This window comes from Falco naumanni, chromosome 19 (assembly GCF_017639655.2).
Source record: "Falco naumanni isolate bFalNau1 chromosome 19, bFalNau1.pat, whole genome shotgun sequence".
Classification (NCBI taxonomy): Eukaryota; Metazoa; Chordata; class Aves; order Falconiformes; family Falconidae; genus Falco; species Falco naumanni.
The window spans coordinates 1187958-1211326 of NC_054072.1; the positions used below are offsets into that span (position 1 = coordinate 1187958).

The following is a 23369-nucleotide window of genomic DNA, read 5'->3' on the forward strand; positions in this document are numbered from 1 at the left end:
ACCGCATGCCGCTGCCGCGCATGCCGCCCCTTCCAGCCGCAGCGGTGGGCATGAGGTGGTCCTGGGGGGCACTGGGGCTGTTTTTGTCCTCCCCCGTTCTGTCCTAAGGGGCAGCTGCTGCTGCCAACCGTGGTGTGACCATCCCAGTACTCTGTGGCCGTGACTGGGAGTCCACAGGGTGGCCCTTAAGGGGGGTCCCCAGTGGTACTTGTGGGGTGGGGGATGCTGGTACTGGGGGTGGTGGTAACTGGGGATGGGGGGAGTGATGCCAGTACCAGGGATGCTGGTACCAGCACGGTGTGGGGCTGCTGGTACTGGTGATACTGGTACCAAGCCAGGTGTGCTGGTATCAGTGCTGGTGCAGGGAGTGCCTGCCAGTCCTGGGGCTGTGATGGTGGTGTTGGGCTGAACCAGTGTGCTGGTGCTGGTGCAGTAATGCTGGTGCTGGGTTAGTGATGCTGGTACTGGGGCAGTGCTGGTGGTACTGGGGTGGTGATGCTGGCACTAGGGCAGTGCTGGTGGTACTGGGGCAGTGATGCCGGTGCTGGGGTGGTGCTGGTGGTACTGGTGGTACTGGGGAAGTGCTGGTGGTACTGGGGTGGTGATGGCAGTGCAGGGGCAGTACTGGTGGTACTGGGGCAGTGATGGCGGTGCTGGGGCAGTGATGCTGGTGATGCCGGGATTGGGGCATAGCTGGTGGTACTAGGGCGGTGATGGCGGTGCTGGGGCGGTGATGCCGGTGATGCCGGGACTGGGGCGGTGCTGGTGGTACTGGGGCGGTGATGCCGGTGACGCCACGGGCGGTTGCGGGGGTGTTGTACCCGCTTTCGCCGCTGGGCGGCGCCACAGCTCCACGCGACGCCGGAAGGGGCGTGGCCTCGGTGTGGGGGGCGTGGCGTCGGTGTCGGGCGCACAGGAGGCGGAAGCGGAAGTGACGTTTCAGGGGCCAGGTTGGGGCCGGCATTGCCGTCATGGTGGGTAGAGGGGGCTCCCGCGTACCGGAGCGGTGAGTGCGGCTCTCCCGGCTTCTCCCCACGCAACTCCGCGGCTTCCCGCCGGCCTGGGGCCTGTCCGGAGCCGCCCCGTGCGGCCGGGTGCTGCCGGGGCGCGGCCGATCGCGTGGCACGTACCGCGGGCCCCGGGCAGCCGTAGCTCAGAGTTCGGGGGGGCGTCGCGGCATGAGGGAGTGAGGGTCCCCGGGCCCGGGCTTTTCAGGGTTTGTGGGCCGGGGGGGTGCTCAAAGTTTGGGGGGTGTTACAGCATAAGGGGGTAAGGGTCCCCAGGTCAGGAGGTGTTGAGGGTCCCAGGGCCGGGGGAACCCGCAAAGTTTGGGGGCTGTTGTGGCACGGGGAGGTAAGAATCCCCGGATCTGGGGGTGTTGAGGGTCCCAGGACCAGAGGGAGTGCAGGGTCCAACCCGGGCTCAACTGTTTAATGCCTCCGTGCTGCACGGTGTAGGTGGACCGAGTACATCCCGCTGGGCAGGAGGATGCCGGGCACCCGCTTCATTGCCTTCAAGGTCCCCCTGAAGAAGGTAAGCACCCGCTGACCCGGCCTGTTTGGGGCGGGAGGTGGCTGTGGGAAAGGATCACGTTGCGGAGAATCAGTGAGTGAATTTCCTCAAAAAAGTGAGGAAGCGTGTCAGTAGGTTATTTTGTTGTTTATTTTTGGTAAGTGGCTTATAAGCCAGGACAGAGAGAAGCACAGCAGAGTCGTTGCTGTTTGACTAGGCAGAGCCCGTGGTGGGACTGCGGTGGTGTTTGTGCTGTGAGGGTGACCAGGGAGCGCTTTTGGGGGTTGTTGGCAGCTTTCGGGGTGCTGGCAGCACTGCCCAGGCACCCTGGTACGAGGAGGTCTGTCCAGGATGACTCTGTTAGGGCAGGAGGGATGCTGTGGGCAGCCCCCACCGGTGCTGCCACATGCCTGGAGGCCGTGCATCCCCGTGAACGCGGTGCTAAGAGTTGAGTTTCGGGAGCGGTGCTAAGAGTTGAGTTTCGGGAGCGGAGGCTGCAAGGGGTCAGCATGTGGCACCGCTGCCTGCCCGGCTGTGCCTGGAGGACCCTGCTGCTGTGTGCAGGGGTGAGCTCCGTTCTGGAGCAGTTTGCATGCTGCAGTTACACCTAAAACAAACCCCGGGTCATGTCTGGGGGGGTTGTGGAGCTTGCTACAGGGAGCAGTGCTGTTGGTTCATCTCTGTTTTAGCTGAAGGCCTATTTTATAATTTTCACCGAAGGAAAACTTCAGTTTCTGGTGTGTTTGTCACACTGCACTGTTCTGCCATAGTATAAAGTCTTCAGTCACTCCTGGAAATCCACAGCTGAGCAGACCCAAAGTAGTGAGGGTCTAGACATATTCTGATTTGGCTCGGTGTAACTTGTGTGTCTGTGTGCATCTGCCTTTCCTCATTGCCCCTGTCCTCCTGTTCAAAGGGATGATCTTTGGGAAGTTCTGAAGCATAAACCTCTTCCCATCGGTCCCAATGCACCTGAGTTTAATGCCTGCTTATAAACATTATTTCCTCTCAGAGCTTTGATCGGAACCTTCATCCAGAGGAAAGATTTTCACCTCGTGACCTCATTAAGAAAATCAAAGAACAGAAGGAAGAACTGGGCCTGATCATTGACCTGACATACACAACTCGCTACTATGGGCCGGAGGTCAGTCCTGGTCTTACTGTGGTGGAAGTGAAGCTCTGTGTAAGCCCTGATGTTGCTGATAAAGTGGCAGATGTTTCTTGCAAGAAGATAACTTTAAAGAGCGTGAGGCACTCAGATCCTCTGGCAAGGGGATAAGGTAAAGCCTTGCAGGCCCATCGGGATGGGGTTTTCACCCTTGATCAAGTACAAGCCTGAGGTCTTCAACCCTCATTGTGAAGATCCTCTTTGTACCAACCAGCACAAGTTTTGGGCTATCTTAAAACTGGTTTCTATAGGCTGTCCTGAGTGAAGAGCTGATAACAACCAGCTGTGGCTTGTGGTATCGAATGCGTGGATAATTGCTTGGAGAGGTGTTCCAGCCTCCGTGTGCTTCATCCCCCCCCCCCAGGGAGGAAAGAGCAAAGGCACAAGAAATAAAAATGCAAACATGTTGCTCTGGAATATTGGTAGTATGTCAAGGGAGTGAAGCAGAAGTTCTCTTACCTAAAATTATGTTGATGCTCTTCTGGGCTTAGTTGTAAAGTTTGGCTTCGTATGGCTTGTGGTTCTTGAATTGATAAGGATCCTTGGATTTTCTGGAAATTGACTGATTGTCTTGTAGGAGCTCCCAGCCACACTCTGCTACTCCAAGATCTTTACAATGGGACACGAGATACCGAACAGGCACACCATTTTTCAATTCAAATGCGTGGTAAAAAAGTTCTTGAGAGACAACCAAGACAACGGTAAGTGTGGATTTCCCTTATGTTACTGTTGTTGGGAAGGGCACTGCAAACCTGGAGGTCAGCGATGTTTTAATAAGCAGCATTAATTTCTTTTCCTTCTCTTGGCATGTGAGTGACAAGGCAATAAGATTGGTTTGTTATGGTAATGGAATTTATGCTGGCTGGCTGATAATTTTGGTAGTGATTCAAGCTTTAATTGAGTTTTATCTCTAGACTGGCTGTAAATACTGATCGCTTCTTGGTAGTGTAAGCAGCAAGTTGTTAGTGCTTGGGATAGCTTTGTGTGGAGCTCTTCGATATATCTTCCCTGCAGTGAGCTGTGTGACTGTACAGATGAGCTCACAGAAATTTAAATGAGTTAATGAGCTGAATTGGTGGTGCTAATTAGACAGAAATACAGTGATGTTGTTGTGTGGTCATTTCTGTTTACGCCGGTGTCCCTGTTGGAGGGCGAATGCAGATGGGCTTGTTGGGGTGGGATTTTGGAGAAGGAGCACTTTGATATAACCTGGTGGTTCTGTGTTACAGATAAACTCATCGGAGTTCATTGCACGCACGGCTTGAACAGAACTGGCTACCTGGTTTGCAGGTGAGCTGTCCTTAAATGGTGTTAAATGGTGGCATGGCTGGCTGCTTCTTGCTCCAGGAGGAAACAGCATTGCCCCAGTAAAACACGAGTCAAGTGATCTGCATCATCCTGGATTTGAAGCTTTGAGGAGGTTGTAGTTAGGGGTTACTTCTTTATCCACATTTCAGCAGACTGAATGCTGATACTCCGTTCTGGCGTGTAAATAGAAGCTGTAAAAACTTCCCGGTTAAAACTCCTTGGTTTTGAATCATCGCTAACCTGTCAATGTTGCCGTAGTCAGCTGTGTAATTAGCAATTTCTTGCTCATCTGTTCAGGTACTTGATTGATGTTGACGGTATGGAGCCGAATACTGCAATAGAGTGTACGTATGTGTACGTTCTTCTTTGGATGCAGAATGTTTGTCATGGCCTTGTGGTTTTCAGATGGTCAGAAGGTTTGGGCTGGCTCTGGGGGCGGGGTAACTGTGTTTTAGCAATGCGTGTGTGTTTTCCTGTCATGTGGAATGGGAGCTGGAGGAAGGGAAGTGCTGGGGGTTCCTCGAGGTGATTGGAAGGAAGGAATTAAGTTTCGTGGAGCTAAGCAGGGCTGTGTGAACACGGGGGGCACTGTGAGCGCAGGTCGGATGGTGCCACGCTGCAGCTCTGCCTGTGTGTCCGCCTTGACACGGGCTGTCGTGTGAAGGGTGGTACGCTGCACGGGGTCACCCTGCGTGACCTGAGTGTGGAAGTCTGGGTTGAGGGGGTTAAAACCCTTCTAAAGGGTTTAAGCCCTCTGCAGCCCTGGAGGTGACTTGTACAGGGCGATGTTATGACTCAGCCCTGTCTCTCTCCAGTGTTCAACAGAGCTCGGGGGCATCCTATAGAGAGAACCAACTATATCCAAGATCTTTGTAAGAGAGCTGTAAAAAAGTAAGTCTTTTTGTGTGCGTTAGTCCCTGTGCCCAGGGAGAGCTGCTGTCAAGCAACAAGTGTTAAAAGTGACTAGTTCCTAGGAAGGGAGGTGGAATGGGCCAGTGGGCATGGAGGAAGGTGGGCAGTTAGGAGACTTGGGTTTAAAGAGAGCAGCAGGCCTGCTGCCCTTCCTTTTTTGGGGGAACAGTGATGCAAAGGGGTGGTTTTAAGTGTAAAAGAGCTGTTGTGATTGCGCAGTGAATGGTTTGTGGACACATTCAAAGCATACGGAATTCTTTTTAAGGAACTGTGGACTACAGAATTTGGGCTCAGGCCCCTTCAGAGAAAAAGCCGGCACTATACCAAACACCAAAAAGCAGATGGCTAAACATCACCCACATCGTTCGAACCAAGCTGCCTTAGCAGTGCCCAGGTAGGTGTTTGCTTTTTGCCTCTGTGCGTGCCGTACAGCTGAGCAGGCGCAACGGAATGAGCTGCTTTATCATTTTTAAGAAACTTAAACTTGGATTTTTACAAGCTGCCCCTCACACAAGAGCACCTGTTGCCTTCCTATCTTTGTGGTGGGGAAAACAACCTCCCTGAAACTTGTCTAGAGCCTACATATCACTGAATCATGGAATGGTTGAGCTTGGAAGGGACCTCTGGAGACCATCTGGCTCAGCCCCCTCTGAAAACAGATCCTTCTAGAGCAGGTGACACGGCGGCATGTCCAGGCGGGTGGGAGTGTCTCCAGAGAAGGAGATTCCTGCCTGTGGCCCCTTGTCTTGTTGCTGGGCACCAATGAAAAGAGCCTGGCTCTCTCTTCTTGACACTCACCCTTAAAATATTTGGAGACATTGATAAGATCCTCTTGCAGTCCTCTCTTCTCCAGGCTGAGCAGGCTCAGCTCGCTCAGCCGTTCCTCCTCAGGGAGGCGTTGAAGTGTTCCTTGTGTCTACAGCAGCAAAGCTCTTTGCCTCCAGATAATGTACATTGCCTGTAGATGCAGAATCACATAACTGACAGCGCTGGCACTAGTTCCCAAAGGGGCTAAAATGTTCTCAAGCTGAGAGATTTCACAGGTTTTGAATCAGGTGCCTGAGAGTGAAGCGATAACTCTCTGTTCTAGGCTTCTCCCATCTCAGCAGGGGTGGCGGGGGGGGCAGTGAATGCAGGTAAAGAGCTTCCTCTTACTGTGGGGCACTTGTCCTATGTGGGAGCTGACCTCTGGCAGCTGCTGTGGGGCAGGTCCAGAAACCATCTGGGGAGCAGACAAGTGGGAGCTTCTCGCAGAGCAGTGGCTTGTTCAGCCCCGCTCTTCAGGGGCATACAGAATGTTCCCGGCTGAAACTTCCCTTACAGTAAGAAATTGGCACATATGAAATAAGCTGCTAGCTGGGCGTTTTCCTGGGTGTCGCATCATTGAGGCTGAAGCAGAAGGGTGAAGCCAGAGGGGCCGAGGGGATTCACAGCCAGCCCTTCCAGGCTCCGCGTACGGAGAGACTGAACGTGGCCACAACTCCTGCTACTGACTTCCAAATTTTCTTCCAGAAACTCCAGCAGCACCAAGAAGAAACGTAGGCGAGGCGCCAAGGGGCAGGCAGCGCACCAGGAGCTGGCGCACGGGGTGATGGAGCAAAGGTGGCCGTATGGTTTGGCAGCGAGGAACTGTTGGGTTTCATCACCTGCTAACGAGTGGCACAATGGACTCTGCTTTCCCGCCCAGAGCCCCCACTTCTGCCCGGCCCAGGAAACACAAGCTTCCAGGAAACGCCGGCGCCGGCGTAGGAAGCCCGTTGTGACAGCGTAGGGAATGTCATACAAAAGTTTGGCCAGGGCCACCGCGTCCTCACGCTGGAGGAGCTCCGCGATGGCTCTCACCGCTTTGCTGTATCAGGAACTGCAAATGCAGGTGTTCTTAACTTAACATGGCTCTATTTTTTGTTTATTATTATTCTTTTCTTCTTTCCCCCCATCCCCCTTCTTGGTATTTTTACCAATCTCAGAGATTTTTTTTTAATCGGAAGTTGTACTGGGGTCATAGCTCTGCTCCACGAGGGATGCAGAGGACAAATACGGACCCAAACAGAGCTGGAATAATCCTAAAGAAACATCCTCAGGAGCATCCCTTATGCCTTCAGCACCAAAGGGCTTTTCCTTGATTTCCTCACCACAAACCCAGAAACAAGATTTGGCCTGAAACTAGATGATTTGATTGAATTTTTTTTTTTTTTTTTTTTTTTTTCCACCCACTTTGGCCAAGTAAAGGTCCGCGGTGCTCGAGGGCCGGCTGCAGAGCAGTTCTTTCCCCCTGGGCGGGCGCAGCCGAGCAGGGGGGGTTGGGCAGTGGGCTCCGGCCTCACGGCGGCACCGTTTTGGGGTGAGAACGGGTGGGTTTGGGGGGGGGGGGGGGCTGAGGGGCAAGGCGCTGCGCTGCCGCTTTAAGGGTGAGGGCCGGCTCTGACGTCACGGACCCAGCCTTCCGCTAAAGGACCGGAAGGGGCGGCTCGGCCGGGCGGAAGTGGGAGGTGTCGGTGGTGGCGTGCCCGGATGTTGCGGCGGGTCCTGATTGGTTGCTGAAATCGAGGTGGGGCGGTGCTATCGGCGTTTTGGCAGCAACCCGGAAGCGCTGAGGGCAGCCGGCGGCCTCCGGGCGGCAGGTCAGCACCGGGCCCGCGGCCTGGGCCGGCGGGCCCCCCCCCCCCCCCAGCTTCAGCCGGGGCCTGGAGGGGGAGGGCGGCTTGGGGGGACCGGGTGGGACCCCCTTCCTCTCCTGGGGGACCGGGCCTGGCGGCTCCGGTGGAGGGGGTGGCCTCGTATCGGCCTTTCGTTCGCGGAGCTCCGGTCAGGGGGGCTTTGGCCGTGGGTATTTTTCCCCTTAGGAAGGGGGACCCGGTTTGGGGCCCCCCTCCTTGCTGTGTTTTGGGGGGCTGGAGGACCGTGGGGGCTTTGGTTGGGCGGTCCGGGAGCCCGTGGGAGCTTTGGCTGGGCGACCCTCTATTCATATTTTGATTTTTTGGGGGGGACTGTTGGGTTATTTTTAGAAAGGGAAGGGAGGGGGAGGCTGTTCGGGCAGGGACAGGCAGACCTGGGGGGCTCCTCTGCTCTCCCTTGCAGGGGAGGGGCTGTGGGAGTTCTGGAGGGCTCTAATTTGGGGTGGGGTGTCTTCGACTGTCTTGCTGTGGGAATTGGCTGGGGGAGGGGCTGTAGTCTGGGGTCTTGCAGCTCAGGGAGCGGGGGTGTTTTGGGCGCTTTGTGTTGAGGAATGCTGGTGAAAGTAGAGGAAGCTCTGGGCTGGGGGCACTGGGAGTTACAGCGTGTGGGTGCTGTCTGTTCTCTCTGGGGGGAGAAGGACTGTGGAACTTGGGGGTGGGAGCTTTGTTTTGGGGAGGTGACTGAGCTCTGGCTTGAGGGAGCAACTGACCCCCCACCCCGGTAGAAGCACTGGTGAGGAGGAGAAGCTGAAGCCCACTGAGCTGTGGCTGTCACACCCTGTGAGTGAGCACTTTGGCACGGCAGCCTCTTGCAGGACAGAATCCCGCAGTCCTTCGTTAGGGTGAGAGGCCTGTGGAGGCCCCTTCGGGATGCGGGCTGGGAAACATGGGCCTGCCTGCCTTAAAAAGGGGCTTCTGCTCCCGAGTAGCCCCAAAGGGCAACTCCTCAGGTGGTGCTTAGCTCAGCTCAGGACCTTTCCCCTGTTTAGGAAGGAGCTGTGGGAAGTTGTGGGGTTGCGCATGTGGCAGTCGCGTTGCTGGAAGGCTTGCGAGGTGCTCTGGATTCAGCGTTGTGATTTCATAGGGCAATTAACCCTTACGCTGGTCCAGGTGACTTTTCCAGGGGGAAAATTACTTTTTTGGTGTAGGGGGAAGAGCATTGTGGAGGGTTTCTGGGCTTGCAGCCCTCAGACAGTCTCAGTGCTTCCTCCACTTCAAATTTGTCAACTTGTGTGACAGGGCTGTGGGTGAGAAGGGGTTTGTCGGGACCAAGCGGGAGGCAGATGCACGGATCAGGTCGAGGTGCATTCCTGGGGTGACGGGTGTGCCTCCCCAGTGCAGGGGAGAAACGGGTTGCGACTGTGCCTGGGCCAGAGCAATTTGGGATTGAGCTTGTTGGGTAAGGACAGCTCTGCTGAGCGGCAGTGGCTGGAAGGATGGCCTTCAGCTCCGTCCTTGTCTCACCGCTGTGCAAGCGAAACGGTGAATGCTGCAGTGTCGAAACCTCACATAAAGCTGCTTCTGCTCGAGCCTGAATGAAATTCTTTAGCCATCTCACCCCAGACGAGTGACCAGCACTAGTTTTGTTTTGTGGAGAGAAAATTGGAAAGGAATCGTTGCTTTGGGTAGGATTTGGATGGATCAAACTCCAGCTTGAAATCATTTGCCAAGGACTGATCTTGAATTTGTGGCTGCCTTCCAGGTTGGTAAAGGTAAATAGCCAAACGCTGTGCCCAAAAAGAGCTGGGCTTCTCCCAGATTCCTCCCTCAGGACCTAGCTTGGCTCGTGTATTAAACACTTTTCTGCTGAGGCAGGGTGATCCTATCAAGGAAAGACAGTCCTCAGGAAGCTGGATGAGTTATCTGGTTTATGCTGGTTTTGATACACTTGATTTTCCTCTCACTACAGAGTTCGTCAGCCTTGTAGCAGCTTTGATGTGTGTTGTTATGCCTGACCACGCCGACGTCAGCCTCCCACCGGAGGAGCGAGTACGAAGACTGATCCAGGTGGGAAGCGCCGTGGAAGTGAATGAGGACATCCCACCACGACGCTACTACCGCTCCGGTGTGGAAATCCTCCGCATGGCGACCGTTTACTCGGAGGAAGGCAATATCGAGCATGCCTTTATTTTGTACAACAAATATATCACGTAAGAGCAGCGTTGCTTCGTTTGCAAGTCACCTGTGTCAATACAAGGGGTTGTGGGTTTGGTGCTGCATGTTTTGAGCGTGTCTAAACACTGAAGTCTGGCTGAGCTGGAAGAACTGGGTTCTATCCAGAGCTCTGCTCCTTTTGAATCTCGTTTCCCACAGAGGTGAGGATGCAGCTGCTTAGGCTGAACAGATGTTGTAAAGGTGTTGAGGTACAAACCCGCAAACGCCGCTCACTTCTTTGCAGGAGGTTTGTAAAAGTTCCCTTTGAAGCCAGGCTGAATTTGTATTTCTCTGCCCCTCTGCTAGTGGAGACTCCTGTCAGCAGGAGGGAGGTTTCCTCCCGGGATGTCAAAGCTTCCTGGTGTTTTATCACTGCAGAGTGGCTAGGTTGGCCTCGATTGTCGCTAGGTTGGCCATAACATCGTATGGACTGGCAAGGATCTGCGGTCAAGGATCTCAGTATTTGGTATCTACCTGGAAAGGATCTAGGCTGGTTGGCGGCTTCTCTAATAAAGCAGCTTCGGAGGAAAAGCCTGCTTTAGACTTAAGTTACTCCAGCCTTTTACAGCAGGTAGTGAGGTCCTCCTGTGGGTACAGGGACCAGCTGTAGTTTTAGTTTTACACCTTGGAAAGAATCTAATCTGCTTCTCCCTGGCACAAACACACACACATACACCCAAGCCCTTCTCGGGAGGGACGTGGGGAAGAGTTCTGGGTCCAAAGAACCTGATTCTGCTCAACCGGTGAGTTCCTTGAGTACTGAGGACCCTTCTAGAAAGCCCCAGATCGTATATAAGCCCAGCCAACTCCCTGTTTGGTGTTTCAGCTGCTGCGTCTCCAGCTGTAGCGTCTACATTCCATGTAGACAAGTGCAGGGCTGCATATTCTTGCTGTCACCTCTGCAGCTGCCCAGAAATGAGCCATCTTGGGTCTGAAACCCCGGTGGAGCGTACACCGTGGTGGTGTGGTGTCAGGTCTGGATTGTGTCTGAGCAGCCCAGAGTACGAGCGGAGTAAACAAGTGCCTCTCTGTCAGCCGTGCACGTTGGTGTTTAGCAGGCTGAAAACTGTGATTCTCAGAAAATACCCCGTGGCACAGAGTGTCCCGTTCCTGTAGGCTTTTTGGCTAAGAGCCTGGCCCTCCCACATTCACTCAGTGCCACTCTGGTATGGTCTGTGCCGTGCCCACGCTACCCGTTTATCCAGAATGCGGTTGGCATCTCCGTGGGCACTTTCTCTCCCTGCCCCCGTGTGCAGGGTTCCTGCCCCTTAAATCCAACACATTTTTCTCTGGTTAGCTTTTCTTCCTGCCTTGCACTTCCTGAGCTTTTATGGGCATCATAGAGAGTGCCCTGGGCGGCTGCACAGGGAGCTGGGAAGTGTAAAACCCCTGGGAAGGTTTCCAGGCTGGTTACGTAGCCAGGGCTGAAGGAGAAACTCTTTAACTAAACAAATGAACGAAAAGTGCCTTTGTTATAGCAGTGATAGGTGCTGGCGTGTTTTCTCTTCAGCAGCTTTCAGATGCTCGTGGCTTTTACGTTACCCTGGCTGCTGGCTGCCAGGTAGGTGGAAAAACTTTCCCTTGGTGCTATTTCTCCGGTGTGGATGAATACGAGCTGTTGCCCAGGATTGTCCAAAGAGATGAACTCAATGTCACAGTCATTCCTTTAAACGAAGGTGTGAAGCTGTAGCTCAAGCAGGAGGCTCGGTGTAGGGTTTTCTACGTGTCCTTCCCCAAGGGGCGTGATCCAGAAGGCAAGAGCGAGGCACTGGTAATGAGAGGCTCTCGTGGGACGTGTTCTGCTCTCCTGTTTCTAGAAAGGGGATCGGAATTCTTCACCTGGTGCTTCAGCCCACGCCTGCAGCCAGCGCTTTGGCCATCCTTTCTCAGAGCCCGGCTGCGTGGCCTTAGTGCAGGCGCTTCCCACATGGGGCTGCACCTCTGGGAAGGAGAGAACTCCAGCCCCGGAGGCCCGTGAGAGGCTCTTTGCTCGGTGCGTTTGGTGGGAGCGACCGCATCGTCCTTGGGAGCGAGAAGCTGGATTTCTCTTTATTTCCCGATACAGCGCTCCCCAGGGCTGATCTTAAGGCCTGAATTACGGGCTGAGGTCTGTGTTGTGGTGCCTGATTTGGGGAGCCATCGGGTTTGAGACAATCTCGTCTAGACATGGGGTAATCTCCAGATGGATCTGCACTGAGATTCCCATTGAGGCAGCCAGTTCCCCGTTTGGCCTCTGGCCACCTGCTCGGTCTCGCACAGGTCATTTTGCTGCACAGCACCTCTCACAGCACCACCGGGCTGGACTTACAACGCACTTCTCTTGTCACCTTGTGAGGCATCTGCTTGTCTTCTTGAACAGCTGCTTCTGCTTTGATGTGAGCAGATGTTTTCCCTGAATCGACATCAGGCACGCTAGGTTTGATTTTTGCTAGGGCCAAATAAGAAAAGAAAAAAAGAATTTTCTGTGGTGTTTGGGCTCCTGGTTTGCCTGCGTGGCTGTGAGCTGCTAAGATTGGCTCCAGGGGTTTGTGTGGGGTGTTCCAAGGGACTCGAGAGATGCTGGCTTGGCGTGCGTGCCGTAGCAGTGCTTAAAAATAGCCTGTGATGCGGCTGCTCGGTGCCAGACAGCTGCTGCTCATAGCGGACTTGGGAACAGGCAGAGGTTTTGAACAAGCCCAAAACTCCTGGCGATCGGAGCGGCAGGTTTCAGTCTTGCCAAGCCTCAGCTGGGCTGTCGATAGGAAACGTGAACCATTCCTGCCCTTCCTCTGCCTCCAGCGCCAGCCTGCCGCTGCCTGGTCTTGCCCCAGGGTTTCCTCTGGCTGTCTGAGTCCTCCTCTCATCCTGCTGCCCACTTTTTCCCCCCCTTCCTAACTTGTGGAAACCCAGCTGTCTCTGCTGCTTTTTCCATCCTCCCTAGGCCAGCATCTGCTCTTAATCCTTCTTAATTAATCCCTTCCATTTTAATCTGCTAGTTATTGGCAATGATCACAGCCTTGTTTTGTCTCCTCGACACAGTGACCTACTTCGCAAGCACCAGCCGGGAGCGGGGACCTTGCTGGGCGTTTCGGATGGAGCAACGGCTTCTCCGTGGCTCCAGGCTGTGACGTGGTTATGCTGATCCTGCGGTCTCTGGCGAGAGCATCCTCACGCTTTCCGTGGAAACCAGGAACATTCAGTGTTGCAAAAAGTCCTCCTTTTTCCCAGAGGACTGAGGTTTTGAAGCAGCTGGCTTTATTTACTGCGCGCACACAGGCTTCTCAGCATGAAGAGTGTTCTCACTCCGTCTCCCCTGCGTCTTGCCCGCTTGGCTCTGCTTGGTTTGTTTGCGCTGCTCCCTGGGGCACGTTCTAGTCCTCGCCACCCTTATTCCTTGTGCCTGGGCCCGAGGCTGCTCTCTAAAGCAGCTCCTTCGGGTGCTGAAGCGGTGTATCAAGGCAGGCAGGGGGGTTGCATTAAGCCCACAGGTTTTGTGGAAGCTCGGAGCAAGCACAGCTCCGCTTGCAGGAGACAAGGACCCAGCTAAGCTGGCCAGGAGCTCACCCTGAGCATGCAGTCGTCTGATGCGCCACTGGGGACTTGTCCAGAGGTAATTCGGGGATGCCTCAAGCCTGGAGAGCCTCATAGCGCTGGGCCAGAGTGAACTGCCCGATATTTGTAGGCTTTGCTCCTTGTTCTAGTGCTTGCAGTACTTTCTCTGCATCTTCACTGCTGTGTCCTTCAGAGCTCCTTGGAAGGCAGGGGAACAGTTACCCTGTTCGTAGAGAAGCCGAAGATTAACCCGCTCGTCATCGTGCTGGGAGCGGGATGATGTTGAGCTCATTCTTGATGTTCCTCCCAGAAATCTGCCCAGAAATAGATCCCTGCTGCCTGAAATATTGCCCTGACCTTCCAGGATGGTCGGGCCACAGAGCTGAAAGGCTCCAGATGCCGCAGCTGGGGATGTTGTGAACTTGCTTTTAGCTTACCTGCAAGTTTTCCCTTTTCAAAGTCTGAGTTAATTTCCCCACCTCTTGCACAAACTCTTCCTCCGTACAGAAGGACAGTGTGAGCACTGAGTCAGCCAAGTCCTTGAGCTTCTGTGTAATCCCCTGGGATGCTCGCAGAGGTGTAGGCAGGTGCCCAAGGACCTTCCTGAATCGCTACCAGTGTCCTTGGTGATTTAGACTGGCTTATTAATGGTTCTGTTCAAAACAAATGTATTTATCCCTGAGGATCACCTCCAAAGTCCAGGTGGAAGAAAAAAACCTCCTGAGTGAGGTGCTCCCCTGGGACTGAACAAGATCTCCTGTGTGCCGTGAGGAGCTCAGAAAGCTGTTATATGATGATGTCCTGCAGAAAGGCAGATGACTGTCCTGATTGCGGGCAGCATAGGGCCCGGGGAGGTGGCGGAGCAAGGGGACAGTGCTGGAGGGAAATGAGCTGTACCCCCAAAATGCTGCTTATTGTTTTGTGTTTGTCCCTTTCTGCTGTGATTCCGAAATCACCACTCAGCAGGCGGCTGGTAACAGCACGGACAAGGATCTGGAGTTCCGTGGGCAAAGCAGAAAACTCTGCAGTGAGCTCTGCTTTGGACAAATGCAGTTTTAAAGGCAGGATAGAAGGGAAACCAACCTTGAATTATATTTCTGTGGAAGGGGGGGGAGGGTAAGGCAGCGGTTTTACTGACATGGTCTAGCTGGCTTTCCTGCTGGAATTGCAAATCTCTGTTTTGAAAGCTGAAGTTTCCTTGAAGGGAATGCTTTTTGCTGGTTACCTTTTGCTTTTAGAAGTAGTCTAGGATTGCGGAGGCTCTGCAGTGCATAGACTTTTTCTGCCTCAAGCTAACGTTCCCCTTTGATGTAGCTTCTCTCCTGTGTTTACAGGCTCTTCATTGAGAAGCTGCCACAGCACCGTGATTACAAAACTGCCGTCATACCCGAAAAGAGGGAGACAGTGAAAGTAAGTAGGAACGTCACCAAGTCCCTGATGGCTGTGGTCGGAAATGCTTTGGGGTCATCGCCCTGGAGGTTTTTCATGGCTCTGGACTGAGTGATCCACACAAATGCTGAGAAGCCTTTGGCTTGGCCAGGCAGCCCTGACCCCTTGGGGTTGGGTTCTTCTTACCCTGTTGTACTTGTGCTGGGCTGGCTGTGATTGTCCACTTTACGTTCTGCTGAGCACTGGGGTGTCCTTTCTTTCCTGTTAAGCTCCCTGCTTGTTAAAGACCACTTCGCTTTACCATGCATGGGGGCTGGGTGCTCAGTGCAGTGGCTCTCGAGGGATTTGCCAGGGGATCCTTGGAAATTGCTCACAACCACGAGGAGCTACCACTCCTCTGCTCAACAATGAGCAGAAGCGAAGGACGACGTTGCGTAAGCTCTTGCTCGGTGTTGTTGAGGGTGCTGTCCGTGCCACCCGGCTACACCGCGCCTGGCTACAGCCTGTCCACCCGTGGTGCTGGAGCTGCTCAGCTCTTTCTGCCTCGTGAACGAGTAGATGGTTTATCACCTCTGGGTGCTAGATGTCCACTGAGTCTTGTTTCTCTTGCCTTGGGGCTATCACACTCCTACAACCGTGTTTCCTCCCTCCAGAAACTGAAAGAAGTAGCCTTCCCCAGAGCTGAAGAGCTCAAGGAGGAGCTGTTAAAGAGGTACGCCAAGGACTATGCTAAGTACAAGGAGCAGAAGGTGAGTGAGAGGAGACTGGAGGCCTGTGCTCCCCAGAAGGAGCCTCCCTCAGCCGCAAAGGGTTTGGAAGAGGGCAGGTCTCCAGGGCTCCCTGGGTGCTCGGAAATGTCACGCGTGGGTAGCGCCGGCTTGCAGGGTGCAGCCTTGTCACCTGAGCACAGGGCTGTCCCCACCACTGATGCCGTTACGGAGGTGAATCTGTCATGGGTGTCCCTGCATCTCTCTTTGTTGAGCATCCTGGAGGCAGTCTGAGCCGGGGCTGTGGTTGGCTTGGTTGTTTTCTCTTTGTCCCGACATGAGGTCTGGGTCTTATGATCCAGAAAACTCAGCAGGCGGCTGGTAACAGCACGGACAAGGATCTGGAGTTCCGTGGGCAAAGCAGAAAACTCTGCAGTGAGCTCTGCTTTGGACAAGTGCAGTTTTAAAGGCAGGATAGAAGGGAAACCAACCTTGAATTATATTTCTGTGGAAGGGGGGGGATAAGGCAGCGGTTTCACTGACATGGTCTAGCTGGCTTTTCTGCTGGAATTGCAAATCTGTTTTGAAAGCTGAAGTTTCCTTGAAGGGAATGCTTTTTGCTGGTTACCTTTTGCTTTTAGAAGTAGTCTAGGATTGCGGGGGCTCTGCAGTGCATAGACTTTTTCTGCCTCAAGCTAATGTTCCCCTGTTTGCTGGTGTCCCTTGGTGTATTTCTCCTTGTAGAAGGCGGAGGAAGAGGAATTTGCACGCAATTTGGCTTTGCAGCAGCAGCTAGAAGAGGAGAGGAATCGGGTAGCCCTGATGAAGCAGCAGCAGGCAGAGCAAGAGCAGTTTCATGCCTTTGAGGAGATGATTCGACGACAGGAGCTGGAGAAGGAACGTCTAAAGATAGTGCAGGAATTTGGAAAGCCAGAGCAGAGTCCCGAGTCTCTGGATGGACCCCTCATCCCTGGCGTGGAAAAGCCTCCGACTGATTTAATCCCAAAGGTTCCCGTCTCTCCAGTTCACCCTGCAAGTCCATCAGCGGGGACTGTCTCATCCAAACCTCCTGTTGTGGACAGATCTTTGAAACCCAGTGCTCTGGGGAACACGGAAACCAGTTAGTACCTCCCAGTGCACCCTTCTCCCTTGCTGGGGCTGAGCCAAACACTGCTGAGGAGCTGATTGCTCTGGGAGGCTCTTGGAAGTATCTGGTGATGGTTCCGGCCCTTCCAGGGGTGTGACCTTCCAAGTCACTGGATGTTCTCCCTGTTGGCCAGTAATGGTTTGCAGGGCTTCTTTTTCTCTCCCCCCTGCCCTGACCAAATTCTTCTTTTTCTCTCCCCCCTGCCCCGACCAAATTTTCTTTTTCTAAACCCCCTCCCCTGCCCCGACCAAATTCTTCTTTTTCTAACCCCCGCCCCGACCAAATGATTCTCCTCCAAAATGCTGATTCAGACATTTCCCAATGACTGTTTTTTGACCAGTGACACATCTTAATTCAAATGTGGGGTTTTTTTTTGGGGGGGGGGTGTTCATTTTTCTTCACAAAAACTCGGGTTTGACACAACGCTAAAGGTTTCTTTCTCGCTATGTGTCTCTTTCCCCGTTTGGAACGAGGTAGTGGCTGTCCTTTATGAAGTGTCACTGTGACTTCATTTATCTGTCGCTGTCACTGCCGTTGTAAGGGAGCACTGAACATTTCCAGGCTGAAACGTTTCGGTCTAGTCCCTTCAGGTACCGTTTCTCCAACATCCCCAACTGTCATCACTCGTTGTGCTCCCGTTGTCCCCACAGATGCGAGTATGGATGTCCTCCGCCAGGTCATCGTCCCGAGGGAACTCTGCCAGAAATTCCTCCAGCTGGCTGATGCCAACACGGTCCGGGGTGTGGAGACGTGCGGGATCCTCTGCGGTACCCTGGTGAGGTGATAACCGGGATTAAGACCCCGGGAGCGGCGCGCAGGCGCGGTAGCTTTGAAAACAGCTGGAGGACCCTGGGTTTCGCCACGGAAGGCTGTAGTGCAGTTTCACTGATGGCTGAGCTTTCGTGTGGGTGTTAGGGACGATCTGCCCCTCCTTTTCCTCCCTTTTTTAGGATTTCCTCACGCTGAGGTGTCAGGCACCGCGTCCCCACGGGTGTTCAGCTTCCCCTCCCTCCTGTTGATGACTCTGCTGGGTACCTGCCTGCAGGACCCCCGCGCTGCCGGTGACAGGCGGCCCCGGGGACGTGTCCTTTTGCTACCAGCAGGACTGAGGTGTCCCAGCTATGAGCTAGGACCCTCGCCAAGCCAAGGCTGTGCAAACACCGACTGGAGACAGTTAGTTCTCCCGCAAACAGTTGCGTGCCCAGGTTTCTATTGGCAGCTCCAGCCTGTCTCCCCTGTGCTGCCCGGGGCTGCTTTGCTTGCAGGAGTTCGCTTTGAAATGAAATGGTTTGATGTAGCAACTTTCTGCAATCCAGCTGCTCCCAGACACTTGATGATTATTTAAATATGAAGCATCATCTCCTAGTGAGTGGAGAGATTTGCTTCGGTGGGTGGCCAGGACTTCTCTGAGCTCTTGTGGGTTGCTCTGCACAGCAGGGGAAACAAAAAAAAGCCGTGGGTCATGCTCAGCCTCGGAAAATCCCGTGACTCCTTGGTCAGTAACTTGCCCTTCCCATTTCAGTGACTGGTAAATGGACAGTACATCCATGGGATTGTTTCCAGACCTGCTGTTCCCTGGGCTGAGCCCCCGAGTGATGAATGCACAAACACTGCTTTCCCAAAGCTTGGGAAATTACCTTTGCACCAGTGGGCAGCAGCAGCGTTTCTTGCTCTGGGGGGTGTCAGGTGGGTAACAGCCTCCCCGTGCTGCCTTGCAGATGAGGAACGAATTCACGATAACCCACGTCATCGTTCCCAAGCAGTACGGAGGCCCCGATTATTGCAACACGGAGAACGAAGAGGAGCTCTTCGTCATCCAGGACCAGCACGGCCTCGTTACGCTAGGCTGGATCCACGTGAGTCGCTCGTTCCTGTCGCGCTTCCCAGCTGGTCTTTCAGCCAGGAGGGAAGGGGGTGCGTGGAGCAGGGCTGGTGGAGGAGGATTTACCAGGGGGGGGTGGCGTGGAGCGGGCAGCATCCTCCGCTGGGGCTTCTCCCCCTCCGCTGCTGGGGCTTCTCCATCGGATCGGTGCAGTCTCAGTCCCTACTTGCGCTGCGGGAGAAATCTAGGCTCGCATTTAAATTTGGTCCCTCCTTAAAACATCGGGCCCTTTGAAGCTGGGGTTTGGGGCATGGAGCTGATGTTTCATCCGGCTAAAAGCTGACTGCAGAGGCACCGTCGGGGCATCCCGAGCTCCCGCTGGCAGCGCAGAGCCTCTCTCGTGGTGCAGCCTTGTAGTAGCGCTACTTTTCCCAGACAACTCAGTGCGGCTCTGCCGTAGGATGTGCCAGTTCCAGATTCCTCTGCTGGCTTCAGCGCTGCCCTGCTTGCCTGTCCCCACGGAGCCTTTGGCAGTCGGATCGGTGCCAAGCAAAATGTTTGGTGCTGCTGAGTAATCTCTCGAAAGCAGCAGCTGCCTCACAGGCTCTGACAAATAAAAGCCTGCTGCGTGTGCGGGGTGTCTGCTTTTGGTGTTAACCCTTCGGTGACAGCCCTGCGACATTCGGGGACCCTCAGGGGTTCCTTTGACCTTCCTGCTGGCCTTGACAAACAAAAACGTAACAAGGAAAAGGACAAAGACCTTTCAGCAAGAGTTAGGCGGTGAAATCTTAGCTGTTAGCTGGAGATGGGGAAGGTGGTGGCTGGTTGTGGTCGTACAACCCTCGGCTGTCTTGGTGGGATGGGATGTTGGACACATGGAGACGTGGAAAGTGCCTCGGTGGTGTGTTGCTCCAGGAGTAGCTGGGTGAAGTGCCCTGCAGGGAGACACACATGAAAGCATGGATGGTGTTTTGCCTTGAAGTATGACTTCACGTATGGGATACGGCCAGAAATTTAGAGCTCCTCCTGTACTTTCTCCAAATGAAAAAGAGGAGCAGATGTTTTGGGATGATCCAAACCCATTTGCAGTGTGCAAGCATGTCCTCTGTGCCACCGGCGGAGCTGTGTCTTCCCTGTTGCAACCTTCTCTTGGTAGACGTGGTCCCTTTTGGACCGGTTTTCCAACCGACTTTCTCTTTTCCCCGCGTTTCAGACTCACCCCACGCAGACAGCCTTCCTCTCCAGCGTCGACCTGCACACACACTGCTCCTACCAGATGATGTTGCCGGAGTCCATTGCTATTGTGTGTTCTCCAAAATACCAGGAGTAAGTATGGATGCGGGGTAAGGAATGCCATCCCCTCTGCCTCTCTAGCCTCTGCAGAAGGGATCCAGGGGCTCAGAAGGGATCCAGGGGCTCAGAAGGGATCCAGGGGCTCAGAAGGGATCCAGGGGCTCAGAAGGGATCCAGGGGCTCAGAAGGGATCCAGGGGCTCAGAAGGGATCCAGGGGCTGTTTGCCACGACCTCTCCTCTATCGGATTCCTGGTGTGGGAATAAATAACATGACAAGTCACATAAAGCTTTACCAAAAGAGGCTGGAAGAGCGTCTGTGGTTCGACAGCTCTTCCCAACTGGTTTGGGGGGTCGTGTCCAGGCGATGGGTGCCCACCTGTGAAAGGAGACCAGCCTGTGGCTGCAGGGCTGGGGGGAGGAGTGTCACGGGCAGGGCTGTGTCCCGCAGCGTGCATCTCTGCTCTCGGGGGGAGCAGACTCAGGCACGCTCCTTGAGACCCAGGAGGAGGTGCTTCTATTTGCAGAGGCTTGTGCTACACGGAGTTTGTGTTTATTTGCTCTAGGACGGGGTTTTTCAAGCTGACGGAGCACGGCCTGGAGGAGATCTCTTCCTGCCGACAGAAAGGATTCCACCCACACTCCAAAGACCCCCCTCTCTTCACTGTAAGTCACCCCAGGAGGCAGCGGGGGCTGTGGGACTGTGGGTTGGCGTGTTGGACACTTGAATTTATATCTGGGGGGGGGTGGTCCTGGGCTGTGGCCCAGGACAGGAGGGTCAGCATGGCAGGGGCTTGTCTCTTCCTAGGATTGAGAGGTTAAAGCTTTTGAACTTGTTAGCGTGTTGGGGGTGAGGTGCAGGGCGTGTTGGGGGTGGGGTGCACAGCACTTCTCTGCAGAAACAGGTCAGGGCAGCGGCGAGGGCTTGTGTTTGAGAGGGAGGTTTGTATTCGTGTCCTGCCGTGGCCTCCGAGGCACCGTGCAGGGCGCTGGTCCGAGAGGGCTGTTGTGTGGAGGGCGCTGGGTGCAGTCGTGTCAGGAGGTGGAGGAGACTCACCTGAGCTGTGGGAACATCTGGATAATCCCTGTCCCCTCTTCCCCTCTCTTCCAGACCTGCAATCACGTGTCCGTTGTCGAGAGAGACGTAGTCCTGATGGATCTCCGATAGGCCTCTTGCCTTAACTGTTTACAGAAAACCATCTACCTTCCACCTAGGCCTAAGGAATTCTATATATTTTTTTTTTTTCCCCTCCTGTAGCAGACGATTTCTACCGTGTGGTGATCCTTTCCCTTCCTCCCCCAATAACCACGGTGAAATCGGTACCCTGACCTCAGTGGGAGCACACAAAACCTCAGTGCCCAGCATCGGGCTGACAAAGTGGTGCTGAGGTTCCAGGCGTGGAAGAAAAAAGCTAACTGGAATTTCAAAGACAGAAGTTAACACTGAAGCAATTGTTTAATACTCTAATCTATGGCTTGAACAGCTTTGCGGGGGTGGGGGAGGGGAGTGTTCCCTGTGATTTGCTGCAACTGTGAGGTGTGGAAACCTCTTCAAGTGCTTTCCAAAGTGGGACTTGCCCAAATTAACCCGTGATTTGTTTCGCCGCTCGCTCTGGGTTGCGGTGGTCTCAGTGCAGCTGGCTGGAGTAGATAAATATCTGCTGTAGTTTAAGGTTGCGCCCTCCCAGCCCCTGTCACCTCACACAAGAGTTTATCACCGCTGAGCCGGAGCAAATCCTGCTTGCTGGTGCTCAGCGCTTTGCCCGGTGAGGCAAGAAAGGGGCTCAGGCTCCTTGGGGAGCCCCTATTTCAGCATTCTGGGGGAGAAGGTGCCTGGCTGCAGCACCGCTTTGCACAAGCTGCGTCGTTCCAGCGGTGTGAGGGGCGTCTGGCTGCTGTATCCCGGGTGTGAGATTCGCTCTGGACCTTGTGCCGCCCGGCGAGGGCTTGGCTTCAGCTTGTTGCTGGTGTCACCCTGGAGGAGGCTTTTGGTCCCCTGGCCACAGTGCTGTCACCTGAAGGCTCTACTTCGCCTCTCGGGAGACGGGACTCCAGCAGCTTTTGCCGCTTCGATGCTCAAACGCCACCGTGCCCGCTGGCCTTGGCGCTTCTCAGAGCAGCGCGACGTCTGTCCTTGCCGAGAACAAGCACCCCGTGATGTCACATCTGGCGGTACGCCAGCTGGGGACCCCCTCCGAATTACTGCTGTGGGACACCCCGCAGCCGTTCTCCTTCCCTGCACTCCGCGCTGCGTCTCCACCCTCGCTTCTGCCGCCGTGGAGAGGGAAGCAGCGGTGCTGGAGGGTGGAAGCGTCTGGGCTCCAAGGGCTGAGCGTGATGCGCAGCGTCTCCGCATCCTCGGGCAGGATGCTCTGACCGCCGGCACGTGGCTGCGCGGGGAGGGGGGAGAGGGCTGGAGCTGCCTTCCCGCCTCCGGCGTGCGCGCATACGTGTTCTCTATGTCATGTCCTTGTCCTTGGATGTACAAAAATCTGTGGTGTACAGTTTAACACAGATGATTGCGTGATCTTGGCTGGGTTTCTTTTGCTGCTTGGGTTTTTTTTTTTTTTTTTTCAAGCTAGATCAGGGGGTTGGAGGGCTCTGGTTGAGGTTGAGAGCAGGGAAGGAATCTATTTATGTAGGGGTTGTGTTTATTTGTGACGGCTACCGCCCTGCCTCCTGCGTGACAAACTGCTGCCACCATCGTTTTTGCGCTCAGTTTTGGAACCCAGCTACCCCCCGCCCCACCCCCCGCCCCCGGCAGTGGGAAGGAAGCAAGTGGACTTCAGGGGCAGCTGTAGAAACTAATTTTCAGACCTGATTTATTTAAACCGTGCTCCAGGGTGGGTTTTGCAGCCTGGGGGTAGGGATGCTCATCCCACAGCCCCGTGCAGGATGGAGCCATCTGCTCTTCACCCTGACGGCCCCCACACACACTGCGGGGACGAGAGCCGGGCAAGCCCGTCTTGCAAAGCGGCGATTCCTTCCAACGGGCGGCGAATATTTATCTCCGCTCCCCATCCCTGAAGGTCTCAGGGCTGAGCTGACCCCAGCACCGAGCAGAGAGCGCCAGCCAGGGCGAGGAGCTGGTGGCAAATCACAACTTCGTGTGTAGGTTTGTCCCAGTGACCGATAAAACCCTCGTGGAGAATTTTTGAAATACTCACAGCGCAGCCGGCTGCGAGGGCTGCGTTTCTCACGTCAGCGGCCAGCTGCTGCCTCGCACTCTCTGAGCTGGCGGCTTTTTAATCGCATTTTTTCACTTAAAGTCACTGAGTCATCACTTTTGTGTGGCAGGATGAATGCTGATAGCCTGGCACTGCCGCCTGCGTCCCGCTCACCCTCCCCTCTCTCCAGCTGCCCCAGATGTGGCTGTTACATCTTAAAGTTGCTCAGCATGGGGAGGTTGAATTTGGTAGGCGCTAAACCCCAACAGAAATAGTTTTTATTTTCTGCAGTGACAGGGGTTGTGTGTTCGGGGGTTTCCTGCAGGCAGGGGGTGATGCTTATCTCTGCCTCGGACTTGGGACCTGACCCAAATCCCTGCCCCGGCTCTCGCTGCCGGTTTGTCCATCCTCTGCGGCAGCCCAAGAGGTTTAAAGCGCGACCGTTACCCTTGTAGGGAGGCGCGGAGGGCCGGGAATTCTGAAATCCCCCGGCAAACCGGGACTTGGCCCCCTCCTCATCCTGCCTTCATCCCAGCGCCAGCCTCGGGGATGCTTGGCGTTCCTCGAGCATCCCAGGGCCGCCGGG

General features: G+C 54.7%; 2 protein-coding genes across 9 annotated transcripts; both read left to right on the forward strand.

Annotated features, from left to right (window-relative positions):
* Positions 1–917: 917 nt before the first annotated feature.
* On the forward strand, positions 918–6788 carry LOC121099251 (RNA/RNP complex-1-interacting phosphatase-like). Its single transcript, XM_040617944.1, has 9 exons — positions 918–1006; positions 1458–1533; positions 2525–2656; positions 3258–3381; positions 3910–3970; positions 4286–4332; positions 4804–4879; positions 5166–5294; positions 6413–6788. Exons 1-9 carry the CDS (start codon positions 972–974, stop codon positions 6669–6671), a joined length of 939 nt encoding a protein of 312 aa, XP_040473878.1. The 5' UTR covers positions 918–971; the 3' UTR covers positions 6672–6788.
* Positions 6667–22143, forward strand: LOC121099248 (STAM binding protein). Of its 8 annotated transcripts, none has more exons than XM_040617935.1 (11): positions 7376–7521; positions 9205–9287; positions 9485–9725; positions 14595–14670; positions 15303–15398; positions 16101–16476; positions 17154–17278; positions 18222–18359; positions 19539–19651; positions 20183–20282; positions 20728–22143. In XM_040617935.1, the coding sequence occupies exons 3-11, from the start codon at positions 9511–9513 to the stop codon at positions 20782–20784; spliced, it is 1296 nt and encodes a 431-aa protein (XP_040473869.1). In that variant the 5' UTR covers positions 7376–7521; positions 9205–9287; positions 9485–9510; the 3' UTR covers positions 20785–22143. The 8 variants fall into 8 exon arrangements, with proteins under 8 accessions (XP_040473874.1, XP_040473869.1, XP_040473871.1 ...); XM_040617937.1 differs by having other exon boundaries at positions 9205–9277; XM_040617938.1 differs by lacking the exon at positions 7376–7521 and adding an exon at positions 7966–8355.
* The last annotated feature ends 1226 nt before the right edge of the window (positions 22144–23369 follow it).